This window comes from Amphibalanus amphitrite, unplaced genomic scaffold, assembly GCF_019059575.1.
Source record: "Amphibalanus amphitrite isolate SeventyFive unplaced genomic scaffold, NRLGWU_Aamphi_draft 000475F_arrow, whole genome shotgun sequence".
Lineage (NCBI taxonomy): Eukaryota > Metazoa > Arthropoda > Thecostraca > Balanomorpha > Balanidae > Amphibalanus > Amphibalanus amphitrite.
Window position 1 is genome coordinate 345640 of NW_024881969.1, and position 17457 is coordinate 363096.

At 46.8% G+C, this 17457-nt stretch overlaps 1 protein-coding gene across 1 annotated transcript; it reads right to left on the reverse strand.

Annotated features, from left to right (window-relative positions):
• Positions 1 to 252: 252 nt before the first annotated feature.
• LOC122392219 (transmembrane protein 39A-like) lies at positions 253 to 15208 on the reverse strand. Its single transcript, XM_043386836.1, has 11 exons — positions 15149 to 15208; positions 11197 to 11276; positions 10696 to 10888; positions 4907 to 5046; positions 4209 to 4307; positions 3669 to 3760; positions 2834 to 2997; positions 2190 to 2374; positions 1665 to 1785; positions 1034 to 1050; positions 253 to 1002 (listed from the first exon to the last, which is right to left on the reverse strand). The coding sequence occupies exons 2-11, from the start codon at positions 11268 to 11270 to the stop codon at positions 810 to 812; spliced, it is 1278 nt and encodes a 425-aa protein (XP_043242771.1). The 5' UTR covers positions 11271 to 11276; positions 15149 to 15208; the 3' UTR covers positions 253 to 809.
• Positions 15209 to 17457: the final 2249 nt, after the last annotated feature.

The window sequence follows — 17457 nt, forward strand, 5'->3', positions numbered from 1 at the left end:
CGTCTCCATTACGAACTATGATTATGTGGCGAGTGGCGACGTTATCCAATACGAATGGAGATCTTGAATTGCAATAATGACAGCCTTCAGAAGCGGTTTACGATTTAACAATATACCACCCTAGCCGATGATATTCCATTTACCAAACGTTATCCTACATCGACCCTCTCCAAAACGAGTCTTTGCTATACGGGCGCCGGATACGAATTTCAGTAGGAGGCACACGCTCCTCCAATCCCATAAACCACCCAATATCGCCAACTGAAGTTTATTGGCCAATGCCAAGTCAATACTAAAAATCCTTGTAGCGCTACCACTTCTTCGGAATACAGACAAGTGCAAATGTTTATACGCGAACAAATGACGACTTTACCAAATCAACAACATGAAAACAAGTCTGAACATCTCATTCTAACCCATGTGCGTCTCGTATCACCTTGCAACAAAAGCGTATTACGTAATGGGGTGGCCATTCGCCGCACACCGCGAAAAGCCACCGATGATATCAGGCAGTTATACAGCGAATCAATGAAGCAACTTCAGTTTCCCCTGCGCAGCAAGGTGCAGCAAATCAAGCAATGAACCAAAAATACAGCCATCATTCGAACACATTAAGTCATCGTTAAAAACACGCCCCTTTCGCACTTACGACGGGCGCGCACGCAAGCTTACAGTTCACCGTTCGGGAACACAAACATAATATTCCTGAAGATAACAACGGCACGACGCTCAACATGTCATGAAGATGAGTCCATTCCCACTGCGGGGGAGGTCATACCCTGGACGAGTCCATTTTTACACGTGTCGCCTCAGCTAGCCGGCGCCTGTTTCTCTAGGATCAGCCGCTCGGCCTTGTATATCTTACACAGTATAAGGTAGTCCCTGAATAGTTTGAACAGCGGGTAGAAGTTGACAAAGAGCAGGATGGAGCCCGATATGAGCTGGTACCACTCGACGGCCCTGATGAGCAGCAGCGTCTCGGAGAGGACGGCGCACACCTGCAGGCCCTAGGATGAAGCACTGCGCTCCGGACGGGTTGCAGAACAGCATCTGAAGACGACGGGGGAGGGGAGGGGAGGGCGGTCAGCGGGGAGAGAGGGGCCAGTACCACCCACTGCGCTCCGGAGGGCTGTAGAACAGCATCTGAAGGTGGTAGAAGAGGGGGAGGGAGTCAGCGGGGGAGAGGGACCCGCACCACTGCTCAGTGCTCTCTGGACGGGCTGAAGAACAGCATCTGACGACGGCAGGGGAGGAGCAGGGTGAGGGGGAGGGGAGAGTAAACTGACTTAGTCTCTAGTGATGCACATTTCCCGGCTAAGCACAGGTACCTAATAATTTGTGGTGTGCATTACCAGCTACTCGGTAAAACTGTTTCAATGCTCGCCCTTCATTCACATAATAATTCCCGGCTGCCCCTGTTAGAGTCTCTCAACCGCCATTCCCGACGACTCACGTATGCTCGTGGTGCGTATCACCCGACAATTACCCACATAAAATCGATCGTGTTGCCCGTTTCCCGACTATAACTAGCGCAGACTTAGCTAGCCGCTCGTGTTGCATATTTCCCAGCTACAAGCTCACGTAGAATCTCTCATGTTACACGTCTCCCAACTACACCCTACGTAGAATCTCTCGAGGTGCGCGTTTCCCCGACTATAACTCACATAGAACCGCTCGTGGTGCGCGTTGCCCGGCTCGGCGGCGGCCGAGGGCGCGTCACACCGGTAGAACTCGCGGCTGTGTTTGGTCAGCACGCCCCGCGACCACAGCTGTTCCCGGTTCCACCTGTGTGGCAGGCGGTTACAGTCCGGTCATTACTGGAGTGACACACTCGACAGGTCTGGTGGCTTATCTCAGATAACGCGTCAGACCTCGTCAAAACAATGTCAGAGTCCGAGCCCACCAAGGAAACTGACCGATTTAAACATACCGGTGAGGTCGTAATCAGCCGTAATAATTGCTCACTCTGACTTCAGAAAAAGAAAAAAGAGTTAGCATCCAAACAGCAGGAATCGGCATACGAAAACCACCTGCAATATAAATGGGCAGGTTGCATTTCCATAAAAATAACAATTGTAACGAGCAGTGTTGTTAAATTTTCATAAAACCGTGCGTTATAGGAACCATTAGAGCAGTTAATAAGCTGCGATGTCGTCCTCCCGTTGACCTGTGCTCTAACATGTACTCACGGATTAAATGAGATGTGCGCGCGCCGGTCGTCCACGCGGGACCAGGTGCCCAGGTGGAGCGCGGCCCGGTGCAGGATGTCGCAGTAGCGCGGCGGGAAGCAGTACACCAGGTAGAGCGTCATGCTGGCTAAGAACACGAACACGGCGTGCTGGCCCACCCAGAACGTGTCGTACTGCAGGGTGTTCTGGAAATGAAACGACGCGTCATTATCTGTCAACAGCGACCCAAAAACACTGACAGCGGAAAAAGGAGTGTCCACAGGGCACAGACAAAGGTCAAGAACGTCAGATAGCGGGGTACAACAGTGGACTAAAAAACGCCGATGGTGCGCAGTGGAAGCGGTGAACTTTGAACACCAGTACACTGAGTGCGAACTACTGGATACGTCGACATTCCAAACAAAGAATCTTTTGCGACGTAGGTCTACCAAGTTCTAACCGAACGTACACAGATAATGAGCGGCGTAGGCGTTCTGAATTGTTGGCAACAAACTTTTCCAGATACCTATGGTAATTGAATACCTAACCATACTGGAAAGGAAAATCGGGATGCGTTCAGTCTCGCAGGATAAGGTAGAGCGGAGGTAAACTACAAACATACAGAGGATTTCAATTATGTATCAAGATAACAGGCATTAACTTACCTGTGCAAAGAAGAGCGGTATTATGCCGACGTAGTACCCGACCATCAGCGCGTTGAAGAGGCTCTGTTTGATTCGGACGTTAAAGTCGCCCTTGAGTACTTCCACCTCCTGCCGAATACCCTCGGGGCTCGGAGAGCAGGCGTGGTAGATGGGCCGCGGCGTCACTGGGAGTACGGTAGAATACGTCACTGGGGGTGTAGTGGAACACGTCACTGAGGTATCGGTGGAAGTCTTTACTGAGATGTCGGTGGAATACGTCACTGAGGGTACCCGGTAGAATACATCACTGAGGGTACAGTAGAGCACGTCACTGAGGTGTCGGTGAAAGTCGTCACTAAGGGTACCCGGTAGAATACGTCACTGAGGGTACGGTAGAAAACGTTACCTGGATGCTACAGAAAACACTGAAGGGAATTGTGAACAACAAAGCATATACATTATACTGAAACGCGATAAGGGAAGAAAAAACCACTTCGTTCAGCAATGTCGTGGACACGATATTGAATTATCGTTATATTTTCTGCTAGCACATACAGGTTTCAGCAACGACACAAGTGACTGTAAGAACGCAGAATCAGCGTAAATTTTGAATTATAAACAGGTCTGAAGCAAGTGTGACACTGATACATTATATAATATACAAGTGTGTTAACAGCAAACAATGACATTCCGGCATTCCTACCGGATGGATTTGCACGTCAAAATTAAATCGATTGAATCGTTTTAAACTAGACGGTAAACAAAGGGACAATGCTACCGGTGGAATGTCACTGATACCAGGCCGACAAAGTGTAAACACCAAATGTTTCCACACGTGCTGACAATCGTCATTTACCTGATGTGCCCTGTCGTATTTTTGAGTATTCTGGTATCAAATCCAGGAAGGGCTCCATTGTGAGTCCGAATATAATAAAGTATACCACAATCCTGGAAAAGAAAGGAGCATTATTCACGCTAGATGGCCGGATGTGATGGGGATAACCGGCTGTAATTATCTAAATCTTTGTTTTAGCAAGCTCAACGAGCCTATTCATTCATGATTTCATTGAGGCTTAAAAATCACCACTGCATTACTGACTAATGGCAGTGCTTTGGGTATTACGACACCTGACATCGGCACACGTTATTTAACTGTCTGGACTATTAGAGATATACCTAACGCATTGTTCTATACCTAACGCATTGTCAAGTGCATTTAATTAGAAACACATTATTTATGTGATTCTTATAAAAGCTGAAGTCCCACGACTGTACTAACTTTCCATTGCACATGTTGTAAAATGTAAAGCAAAGACGCGTAAAAACTTAGAGCATACATACTCGCAAAGCAACGTAACTAACTCCTACGTTACACAGTGCACACTCCGCTACTTACAAATAATACAGGTACAGAATATGGACGATATGGTGCTTCATGAATATCTGGTAGGTGAACCACGAGAGCAGAGAAAACGTAGTGAGAAGCACCAGTATCCTGAAAACAAAACAGAGGTTCACATCCGACCAGGGTGAAGCCAGGTGCCGGTGAGCAGAAAATACAGTCAGATTAGTGCATACCGTTCTGCAAACGATTTAATAATTAACTGAGGATTCCTTATTAACTGATAAGGAATCCTCAAATTTGACATGACATTTGCCGATGAGCTTAGTAGTATCAGATTGAGATTTAAAAAATTGCTATCACGATCACTCATCGATAAATGTTATGCTGATAACTAATACGTCAAATGCAATATAAACACAAGACTGATTTTTTGTATTTTTGTATCAATTAATTACTTAACTATAGGTATGTCACAAAATAAGATCTCAAAGAGCAAATGCGAGTCCATCGTCGCGTTTTGGGCGATGAATTCGAATAATGCAAAACAGCTAAAGGGCGACACTAAATGCGCCATTTGACACCGGAACGGTTCCCATGGATACGGTGCACGCTTTTACATAATTCACTGTGTTGAATATCCACAATTCCACAATGCCCAGGATTCACTATTGGGAAATGACAGGCTTATTTATAAATGTGACAGCAGAAGCTTGACAGCTCACCCCAATCTAAGCGATCTGAGCACTCACCTGCTAGTTAAGTACATGTACTGGGCGGCCGCTCGCGGCAGAAAGTTGAGGCTCATGTGTTTGAGCACGGCCCAGAGGAACCGACGGCACAGCAGCGTCAGGATGAAGCCCGTGACGTCAGTGTCGATCAGGTACAGGTTCTGACAACATACATTTACACAGCAGCGTCAGGATGAAGCCCGTGACGTCAGTGTCGATCAGGTACAGGTTCTGACAACATACATAGAACCAGCAGCGTCAGGATGAAGCCCGTGACGTCAGTGTCGATCAGGTACAGGTTCTGACAACATACATAGAACCAGCAGCGTCAGGATGAAGCCCGTGACGTCAGTGTCGATCAGGTACAGGTTCTGACAACATACATAGAACCAGCAGCGTCAATGAAGCCAGGTCAGAACCGTGTCAATAAGGTAGAGGTTCTGACAACATACATAGAGCCAGCAGCGTCAGAAATAGAACGTCATGTCTGTATCAATAAGGTACTAGGTAGAGGTCCTGACAACATACATAGAGCCAGCAGCGTCAGAAATAGAACGTCATGTCTGTATCAATGAGGTACAGATTCTGACAACGTGAACACTGCAGTACCGTGCTGGATTCGATGGATTCGAAGCACCGGTTCTTCCTGGCTGAAAAGAGCAAAAATTTCGCCAGAAAATTTCGATATGGCGTCGGGCGTAGGTAAGAAGACGTTTAAACGAAATAAGAACTCATGCGTTATTCGAAGAGCTGGTACTACGTCTCGAAGAATGGTGAATTGATTTCATTGCGTTGTACAGATGAAATAAATCAAATCTTGCACACGTATGTCGTATAGGCTTACCATCTGACCATTACATTTATGCCAGTGGTTACTATAAGGTTCTATGTACTACGTTCTATGCACCAGTATAACGCCTTTTGGGGCGACTAACGGAGCGAGCGAGAGGGTGAGCCTTGCACGTGCGAAATTTCGACGGGGTACCTCCAGCTGACTTGTGCACGGCACCCTACTAACCGGTCTCTAGCGATGTGCCAACTTTGAGCACAATCGGCCCAGCCGTTCTCGAGATCTGGAAGCGGCACCCTGCACGTGCGCACGTGCAAAATGGGTCCCAACTGACTTTTGCACGGCACCCTACTAACCGGTCCCTAGCCATGTGCCAAATTTGAGCGCCATCAGCCCAGCCTTTCTCGAGATCTGGAGTCGACCCCTGCACGTGCGCACGTGCAGCAGGACCCCAACTCTGGCACATGGATATGCATTGCCTAGTGGGTGCCTACCTACATGCCAACTTTCAGCGCAATCGGCCAAGTAGTTACCGAGATATTGCAACAATTACAAAAGTGACACCTCTTCGTTTTGCACGTGGCACGTGCATAAGGGGTCACCCACATGCATCGGGAATAGTCCAATACTTGGTAGAAGGAATGAAGCTCCCCTACAAAAATTACCGCGTGTAAATCGGTCAAGTGGTTGCTGAGATATAAGCGTCGCAGAATCGTGACCACGGCCGGCCGGCCGCTCATACTCAGAAATTTCCGTTAATCTAAGGAAAGACTACGCTCGCTTCGCTCGCTCCGTAATCAGAAATGCACTTCTCATGACTTATGAGTCAACAATACATATATACGTAAGGACCGAGCAGCTAATATGCATATCCAAGTGATACACACCAGTCAACACACATGAACCAGAATGAATGACACGATTAGTTTGCACAGCAGTAGGTATAACCCTCATCATCACACACATTGTCGCTCATACATTTTGATTAGACCGCTGACCGCAAACAAATCAAAGTCCGCCTGTGGTGCACCGACTCACGAGACTGCAGGGTATCATGTGGAGAATGGCCGAGCATTATCGTCCATGTGGCTTGGCGCTAATCTGCATACGGTTCACTTATGCAAAGTGATCACAAGGCATCCGTCGAGGTGTAAACCGACCTCATTATACCGCCACAAAGAGTGATTCTAAGAACAGAGATTAACTTCCAGCATCTCCATTAGCGGGCACTCCTTCGGCATTTGTTCGTGTCTCCTACCTACCGACACAGGCAGCTTTGCTTACATGCAGTTCCTCTGTGACAATGCGGGAACATGGCTCTTTCCACATGGAACAAGCATACGAAATGTCCAGCTCTCCCTTCTGTTGGCAGCAACCGATAGCCTACATACTGCATAGTCAAGACCACAACGGGTGGTGACTATGACTACGAAAATGTTTTTTTTCACATAGACAGTGAAGTTCGATTTGAATATTTACTACTTACTAAATTAATTTTTGTTCAAAATAACCAGTATGACGAGAGCCAGACAACTTTGCGGGCCCTTATTCCGAAACCATCGATTTTGAGTGGAAGAGTACGCCCGAATTAGCAATTTCTGGCATACTTTTCAAAGTTTCATTAGACTCTCGATGCGTCATGCGACTTAATTATACCAGTTGAACCGTGCATGGAAAAAGCGAGACAGACGGAGGTGAGCTACAGGTTCACGACATTTTGTCGACAGAGATTATATATTTCTTTTTCTCGAATATGTTCTGATCTTTTACACTACCTCATCGCTAAATTCAGTCATTTTGTAATGAAAATGCCTATTCTTGCCTCTGTCCTCTGTTGCCATTTTTTTTTTGGAATTGTTCAACGCAATGTAAGCACTTAAAAAATTGTTGCACCAGTTTCTCATTCATTTGGACGAGTGACCCCAATGAACTGGGAGCATTTACGCTGTTGCCTCTGCAGATTCATTTTGTTCGCTCAAACTCCTTTCCATGCGGCCTATCCTCGCTCGACGCCGGATCCAGATCAAATCATGCATCTAAGCAGTGACATTTTGACTGTAGTTGTACAAGTACCATTACTCCTCAGCTAATAAGACAAGCTTCTTCCGCTAAAAACTTTCGGCTTTGGTCGCGAGATATCACCGAGTAGCACAATATATATCGCGCGCAATGCATACATATACCTTCACATGACACAACACACATGGTGCATGCATGCACACAGACATTCATGATACGTGCAAACGTGCCCAGGCCCGTTTTACTCGATTATTGGCAATCCACTTCACGCCTTTGGCGCTGAGAATCCGTCTGAAATACTGTTAAACCAGTAAAACGCCTTTTGGGCGAAGAACGAGCGAGCGAGATAGTGAGCCCTGCACGTGCGGAAGGCCAAGAGGGTACTTCCAACGGGCCTGTGCTAAGCACCCTTCTAACCGGTCGCTAGCGGTGTGCCAAATTTGAACGCAATCGGCCCAGCCGTTCCTGAGATCTGGAAGCGGCATTCTGTACGTGCGCACGTGCAAACGGGGTCCAAAATGACTTTTGCACGGCACCCTACTAACCGGTCCCCAACCGTGTACCAAATTTGAGCGCAATCGGCCCAGCAGTTCTCGAGATCTGGAAACGCCCCCTGCACGTGCGCACGTGCAGTAGCACCCTAACCGCAACACATTGGAATGCAATGCCTGGTGGGTGCCTACCTGTATGCCAAGTTTCAGCGAAATCGTCCCAGTAATTACCGAGTTACTGAAATGGGAACAAATTTGGCACCTCTTCTTTTTGTATTTTGCACGTGCAGTGGGGGTCGCTCACATAGATCAAGAGTATCCGGCCTTTGGTAGAAGGGATGCAGCTACCCTATAAAAATTATCGCAAGACAATCGCTCAAGCCGCTGCTGAGATATGGGCCTCTCAAAATCACTACTTTTGCAAAACTGCTTGAACACCCTTGACTTTTCACGTGGCACGTGCCACGACGGTCACTGACATGTATCAAAAGTAGTCAATTACGGGGTAGAAGGGATGGGGCTACCCAGCAAAAAAGACCGCAGGCCAATCGGTCCAGCGGTTGCTAAGATATAAGCCTCTCAAAAGCGTTACAGGCCGGGCCGGGCCGGGCCGCTCATACTGAGATTTTTCCGTTATATTGACCAGTAAAACGCCTTTTGGGCGAAGAACGAGCGAGCGAGATAGTGAGCCCTGCAGGCTGCACGTGCGGAAGGGCGAGAGGGTACTTCCAACGGGCTTGCGCAAAGCACCCTTCTAACCGGTCGCTAGCGGTGTACCAAATTTGAACGCAATCGGCCCAGCCGTTCCTGAGATCTGGAAGCGGCATTCTGCACGTGCACACGTGCAAACGGGGTCCAAAATGACTGTTGCACGGCACCCTACTAACTGGTCCCCAACCGTGTACCAAATTTGAGCGCGATCGGCCCAGCCGTTCTCGAGATCTGGAAGCGCCCCCTGCACGTGCGCACGTGCAGTAGCACCTTAACCTCAACACATGGGAATGCATTGCCTGGTGGGTGCCTACCTGTATGCCAAGTTTCAGCGAAATCGCCCCAGTAATTACCGAGTTACTGAAATGGGAACAAATTTGGCACCTCTTCTTTTTGTATTTTGCACGTGCAGTGGGGGTCGCTCACATAGATCAAGAGTATCCGGCCTTTGGTAGAAGGGATGCAGCTACCCTATAAAAATTATCGCAAGACAATCGCTCAAGCCGCTGCTGAGATATGGGCCTCTCAAAATCACTACTTTTGCAAAACTGCTTGAACACCCTTGACTTTTCACGTGGCACGTGCCACGACGGTCACTGACATGTATCAAAAGTAGTCAATTACGGGGTAGAAGGGATGGGGCTACCCAGCAAAAAAGACCGCAGGCCAATCGGTCCAGCGGTTGCTAAGATATAAGCCTCTCAAAAGCGTTACAGGCCGGGCCGGGCCGGGCCGCTCATACTGAGATTTTTCCGTTATATTGACCAGTAAAACGCCTTTTGGGCGAAGAACGAGCGAGCGAGATAGTGAGCCCTGCAGGCTGCACGTGCGGAAGGGCGAGAGGGTACTTCCAACGGGCTTGCGCAAAGCACCCTTCTAACCGGTCGCTAGCGGTGTACCAAATTTGAACGCAATCGGCCCAGCCGTTCCTGAGATCTGGAAGCGGCATTCTGCACGTGCACACGTGCAAACGGGGTCCAAAATGACTGTTGCACGGCACCCTACTAACTGGTCCCCAACCGTGTACCAAATTTGAGCGCGATCGGCCCAGCCGTTCTCGAGATCTGGAAGCGCCCCCTGCACGTGCGCACGTGCAGTAGCACCTTAACCGCAACACATGGGAATGCATTGCCTGGTGGGTGCCTACCTGTATGCCAAGTTTCAGCGAAATCGCCCCAGTAATTACCGAGTTACTGAAATGGGAACAAATTTGGCACCTCTTCTTTTTGTATTTTGCACGTGCAGTGGGGGTCGCTCACATAGATCAAGAGTATCCGGCCTTTGGTAGAAGGGATGCAGCTACCCTATAAAAATTATCGCAAGACAATCGCTCAAGCCGCTGCTGAGATATGGGCCTCTCAAAATCACTACTTTTGCAAAACTGCTTGAACACCCTTGACTTTTCACGTGGCACGTGCCACGACGGTCACTGACATGTATCAAAAGTAGTCAATTACGGGGTAGAAGGGATGGGGCTACCCAGCAAAAAAGACCGCAGGCCAATCGGTCCAGCGGTTGCTGAGATATAAGCCTCTCAAAAGCGTTACAGGCCGGGCCGGGCCGGGCCGGGCCGCTCATACTGAGATTTTTCTGTTATATTGAAAAGACTCGCTTCGCTCGCTGCGCTCGCTCGCTCGTAAAAAGACTTCGCTTCGCTCGCTGCGCTCGCTCGCTCGTAATCATAATTGTCACCAATAATCATGCGTCCTGCGCAGCATACCGCTCCCTGAAAACATACGTGAGAAGGTCTAATCAGCAGCATTCCCGATGGCGCCCCGCCCTACGCGCCCTGAACTCACCATGGCGTAGAGCGTGTACGAGTGGGGCAGCCACCAGATGGTACGGTACATGTTCAGGTACTGCAGGCCCAGGCCCGTGCACACAAACACCACCATCAGCGTCTCGAAGAAGAGCTCGCCGTCGCGCGGGATGTCCGGGATGAGCACGTGCTGTAGACAGGGCACCTGCCACGACCGGTCCTCGCTGCCCGGCCTGTCGGCACCGCACGTGAAAATAGTCTCAAAGACGTAGTACAACCAACAGTACGAGAAATATGTCCAGATGTAGGGGTTCATCAGAAGGTTTTTAAGCGCCAGAAATGACAGCTTGGTTACAGAATGCAACGGAAGACGGTAAATCCACGTTTGTGCTCCAGATACCACCAAACGGCGAGTCGTTGTATGCTTGCTGTTAGTAATTAATCCAAACTCTGCGACCTGCGCCTCATAGTGATGTGAGTCGATGTTCACCAAATCCGCTATTGCATATCATTTTCTTCAGCATCTGAAAGAGTGACTCACTTTGTCCGCATGTCGGCCGGAGGTACCGGCTTCATTGGCGTCGAGCGCGGGAGGTTCCTCCGCCCTCCCGCCATGGTGACCTGCAACAAACAGTAGGTGATTGGATTAAACACATGCAAAAACGGCTCATTGCAATTTGCCATGGAACTCTTTACCTGACAATGAAACCTCCTAGCTAGATCTAGCCGAGTTCAAATCTACATTGTGTGAGACATTGGGTGATGCTTATAATATCTCTCCAGGTGGAATCTTTCGAATCTTTCTCCATCTAGGAAAAAGATTTAGATTTTAATTATCATTTTGGTTTGCAACTATTGGCCATCAGATTTTTTATAAATATGTCTAACAATACTGAACAATTGGGTGATGCACTGTTTGCAGCACGTAGGTTTTACCATCCTGTGCTATAATTGTGAGCATGTTTCTGTGTTACCTTTTGCAACATTGCAACATGTATTGGAACATTGGGGTGGGCAAAGGACTGTTTACCACACCAATCTTGAGTACATAGATTGTACCATCCTGTGCTACCAACTGATAGCTAAGTGCTAACTGTGCTACTGATTCTGATCATGTTGCTGTGTCATCTATCTTTTTATACTTTTCGTGACATGTCAGTGTGATGCCAGTGGGCTCACTTTCCCAGTCTGGCTCCAGCTTACACGGTATGACAATTTCCACAAGATCTCTTCAGTGAGAGGCAGTGCATGATTCAGTGAGGAACAACTTAAGTATGATGAGGATTTAGAGTTGGAGTGGCACCTGGCACAGACCCAGCGTAGTACCATACTGAGCTGCTTTGCTGGTCCATTTTTGCAAAAAAAAGATGGTCATCTGGGAAATATTATGTTCTTTTTTTGATAAGTCAAATGAAGTGCAAATTTTATTTGATTTCTTAAATAACGGGTGGTCAGTATGAAACTGGACAAAGTTTGAATTGTTACTGTGTCGAAAGTTTTCAAGCGAAAGCAACGAAAATCGCGTTACCGTGCAATTATTTTGTTCTAATCACGCTCGGCCTAATGGATCTGCGAAACTGGACCTCTGTCAGCCTCCAGGCGCACGCGCGCTGGCAGCCCCGCTTTTGTCTTTCGCGGCACCTCCGGGTCAATTTGACGGATGGCCTGCTGGATTCTCTGCTTCAATTGTGCGTCTCAGCTGACCTGTCACCTTCCCTTATACACTTTCTGTTCGATGAGCCCCCACAGATCCTCAATGGGCTAAATCTGAGGGGTCCATGGTGGGTTCATGTCACGTGCTATTTCGGGCACCCCAGCCTTCTCAAGAAGTTTCGCGTTCTAGCGCGCGTACTGTGACTGTTGCAAGGTCGGAACCTGACAGAACATCATGCTCTGTGTTCTGTGACTCAATAAGTGGTAACAACACGCCATTCAAACACTTTTCATAACACAGTTCGCCCTTTACATTGCCTGCGGTCGGCAAGTTACGGGACGCGTGAGCCCCTTGGACTCATGGCAAGCTAGACGGGCATCTCGGGTGGATGCTTGCTCTCAGGTCGAAAGCGAAGGTGCGATCCACATGTGGAATAGTGTCTCCACCAGCTGAGGTGTAAAATTCGGCAATGGAAGGCATTTGGCTGCCACTGCAGGTGAAGTAAGATTCTTCGTCCATATGCACCTCCATGTTTTTGCTACCCTGCATTGGACCCTGTGACAGACAACGCAGGCGGGTTTTCTGCGTACGAAATTGTGCCTCCGTCACCTTTATCCTATTTTTGTACCTGATTCCTGCTTGTTGACACATTAATTGGTCATATGTTTGGAAAATTCCAAAATTTCTTCCCAGAGATCACAAGGAGAGCCCCAACTGTTCGGTGACGGCGCCGGTTTGTTTCTTCCGGTGCTGAATGAGCATTTTCTTGGTGATCTTGCCGTTCCCACCATGCAAAACATCTGCAAGTCCTCAGAATTTATCGATGATCACATATTCTTAAGATCTGGTTACACCCTGTGGCGTAATGTGACGCATAATGGTAGCATTTTTGTAATTTGTGTTATTTTCACAAACTTGCGCGAACAGGTCCCGGAACGCTTGCTGACTTACCGGCGCAATGTTTTCTTCTAGAAAATAGCAGAAAGTTGAAATCTCAGCTGCTAATATAGAATAACTGGAAGTATTCACCTGCCAAAAATAAGTAAAATCGGCCCATAATTGGAGATGCTATGCTTAATCAAATTTTGTCCAGTTTCATACTGACCACCCGTTATTTAGTGACAATTTTAAGTCTTGTTAAGTGCAGGCTTGGCCTGGTGTCAGTGTGGGCTGGTACAACTCCAGCTGGTGGAATTCATCACCTCAGTTGCCATGGTTTGGATTAGCAATCTCAATCTGAGCTGGACTATAACAGCTGGCATCTCATCCAGCAAGCGAGCTCTTCCTCTGCAGGATCCCTGTTCTTTCTTTCTTGTTCTCTCTATTCTCTATTCCTCTCATCTTTATCAAGTTAGCTTCTCTCACAAAAGCAAATCCCATAACAGGTGAGCAGAACAGATGAGTATGTAGCAATGATAGATATTTATTTAAATCAATGTACCATCCTGTGATCCTATACACTTAGTTACTTATCATTATCATGTTGCTGTGCGATCTATTTTTTATTTTTATGCTTCTCTGTTCTCATGACATGTCTGTTTGATAGGTACCAAATAAATATTCAAATAATTGAATATTAAATATTTAGGCATAGATAACATGAATCATGTTATCATGATTCATGTTATCTATGATTTAGGTAATTCCTCAATTCTGATGACAAAACAGTGATTTTCACTCAGAATCTTCCAAGACAGTAAAATACTAGCTTCAAACTACTTTAGCCCAATATGTCATTAAATTGGAAATCAGCAACAAAAACAAAAAAATAGCTATAGGATTCAGAATTTCAAGCATGTTGGATTTTAGAATGATTCAAGTGTACAAATAAATATAGAATGAAACAAGCACTGCTTGTCGGGCAGTAGGAATGAAGTCAAAAGTAAAATAAATAGATAGATATTTTCAGCTGGCTAGTGTATTGAGCCTTCATATGTGCTTTTTAGAGCACTTAAATATATGTATTGAGTGAGAGGCTTACAAAATCGGTATATTCTGACTTTACTTCAAGTTGTCTTCACTGCAAATCAAAAGCTTAGTCTTTAGACAACAAGCAATTTTTGCTCTATATTTGCCTACCACAGGTCTGTGTTGTTAGAAACAACGATCAATTACATATGCATAACATCAAACGAGCTATCCGATAGCAGACATGTGCATGGATCCGAGTGATGGATCTTTGATCTCAGTGGATCTCGAAGTAAAGTACAGGCTGGGATCTATGATCCCACCGGATCCGGCGCTAAAAATTCATCTCGAATCTATGATCTCATATGATCTGACGATAAATTAAGAACATGGATCTATGATCTGAGTGGATCCCACCATGCACCACATTTGAAACCATGTTTTAAAGGGTTTCTATGCTAATATGTGCCACAAAACTATGGATTATGACGTGCGATCACATAAAATCACTAAAACAGAACGTTTGTGAGCTGAAATAAGTGTTTTTTGGGATTTATGTGTGGACAAAAAATAAGTGAGGATCTATGATCTCACTGGATCTCAAGCAAAAAATGAGACTCGGATCTGTGATCCCTACGGATCTCTCAATAAATTACAGAGCTGGATCTATGATCCCGTCGGATCAGAGATCAGGATCCGTGGGATCAGATCCCAGATCCATTTTCTCGGATCCATGCACATGTCTGTCCGATAGTCGAAAGCAAATTGAAATTGAAACTGAAACGGTACCGTCACTGAACTCTATGGTACCGTCGTTCGATATCGACACGCGCACTCTTGCTTGTAGCTGTCTTTCAAAGCAAATACGAAATAAAACACCACTGATGTCGGGGAAATGTGGACGCGTTAGTGAAAGACATCGTATAGATACCTTATCAAAAACTGGCTATCAGCAAAAAATAAAATTTTTGCACATCTATTACCTTATTTTCGAACGCTGAATACAGCGAAATCATTGCTTATCAATGTTTGAATCAGTTGCGGCTAGATTGTCACAAAAAGTGCTACCATATTCCTTTCTGATAAATATTTTTCCTTTTTTTACCATAAAGCCTTTATTTCCATGCATAAAGGCAACGTAGAATTCGATTAGGCCAAGGCGATTAGTTAAAGTTATCTTGATTAGGCCTTGGATACCGAGGTCCATTGCCTTTGCCTGTCGACTCCCAATTCAGATGTGGACATTGGACAAAACAATGTCTTACCTTACCTTGTCGTCGGGAGGGACTAATGGAGGCCAGAGGCCTATTGGACCTTGGACCCGATCTCGTCGAGCTCATGCGGGCGGTATAGGTATTCTGCTCGGACTCAGTTAGTGGCAGGGATATCGTTCGTACATATGTCTCGACCAGTGTTTGTCGAGGAGGTTCACGAACCCGTTCAGGGTCGGAGCGAGGACTACCTCGGCCGGCAGTGTGCTCCAGTCGTTGACCGCACGTACAGGGTGTCCCATAAGTTCCTTCTCACCTAAATTTTTCTTTTAGAGGCTCTCTTATTTAAAGCCACGCTTAATTTATTTTGTAACTGAGCTTTTGGGGTTGCCATGGCAACTGTGAATGTGCTCCACGGTAAATAATTCGTCTAGACAAAATATTTTTTGCCAGAGAGTTCACTTCCTTTGGAGACGGCTTACGCCGCAACATAGAGGTCTCTGATACGGGAACGTCTCGGTATTTAGACCGCACTGGGCCATTCACGACGGTTGAGGGTGATTGAGGCCATCCAGTATGTAGCCAATGTCTGTCGCTAACTGGACGCACAGTCAACAAGTGACGCCGATGATTTGTCGGGAGTCAATCGCTGCAAGTTTATGCTCTTTTTTTTTGTCAGCTTTCACGAGTGAGCCATGTGGCCAAAACTGTGTGGCGCCAAAATGGCCGTCAAAAAGGTCTTAGCGTTAGAAAGTTGGTAAACAGGCTTTTCAGGATGCATTACCAGCTGTCTAAGAGTATCATTTCGGGGTACCTAACTCAAGGTCACTTAAGCTCTACTTACTGGAGGGCTCAAAACAGTCAAAAACGTCTTAAAATGGCCAAACATGTGTTTCGTTATGCCTGAGGCTAAAAAAACTGGAGGGCCGATAACATCAATGTGGTCATCTGGACTACCTAGTCCGTGCTCGAGATAAAACACCCGTCCAAACCCCAAAACGGTCCCATATGGGCGACGGAAAAGGCCTTTGTGTCATCCAGCTTTATTCCTATGCATAAGGCCAGGGTCACGGTAATGTGGAGTAATATGCGTCCAGACACTGATCACGTTGCGATTGATGCTCCAGAAACAGTCTTGGGACGCAGAATGCTTCTCCAAGAAGATCTAGGAGGAGTTTCAGCTTTCTAGCTTAACTCGAACCGCAAGTATGACCACATTTTTTTAGAAGAAAATGGCATCCGGGAGGTCGTAGGCCCATCTTCAAGCAAGACAGTGCATCAGTGCAGAGGTCAAGCAAAGCATAAAAGCAGTGCCAGGAGACTGTGATAGGCGTGTGTGGCAAGATCACATCCCAGGCAACTCATCGGATCCAAATTTCATAAAAATGTGTTGGGAATATTGAAATCGAGGCTCGTCGAAGCGAAGCGGTGTTCCAGCATTGAGGAGCTCACGGCGCATGCCAAGTCAGTCTGGGCTAACTTCAAGCCTGCTATGCTGCCAAACATGCCGGTTGGCATGTCGAAGCATGTCATCACGTGTTTGCCTATGAAATGGGGAGCACATTGAGGGGTTATAAACATATCAAAACGCAATGTACTATGTTTTACATGCAAATAAAAGGTGAGAACGAACTTATGGGACACCCTGTATGTACATACCGCATACGCTCCAATGAGAAGACTTTGTCCGTTCCCTAACAGATACAGATACCTCATTGGACGCTGCTTATGTCCGCCAGATTTGTCCGCGCCTGGCGCCTGACGTTCAGTCGTGCTTTAATAATAGCTGCCTGACGGCTTACCGAGGAAACGACGCCTGTCTTCTTATTCCATTATAGTTGAATGCAGTGAGAAAATAATAGTGTACAAATAACATCAATTTTCGGTAGGCTATCACATAGCCGGGTATATCCCGTATACGGTGCCTCCTTGACTGTAATCTCTACAACTACGAGTCAGAGTGTATAGTATACCATCCAGCCATCCAGGTCGTGTCGTGCCCATCCCAAGTGCTCAGCAAAGCTATCCA

Bases quoted from the DNA above. Each gene is read 5' to 3' on its own strand.
- LOC122392219 (XM_043386836.1), bottom strand. From the start codon at position 11,270: ATGGCGGGAGGGCGGAGGAACCTCCCGCGCTCGACGCCAATGAAGCCG. The intron at 5,047-10,695 runs GTGAGTTCAGGG...GTATGTTGTCAG, and splicing joins CGTACACGCTCTACGCCATG to AACCTGTACCTGATCGACAC. The intron at 1,786-2,189 runs GTGAGTACATGT...CCTGCCACACAG, and splicing joins GCGCACATCTCATTTAATCC to GTGGAACCGGGAACAGCTGT.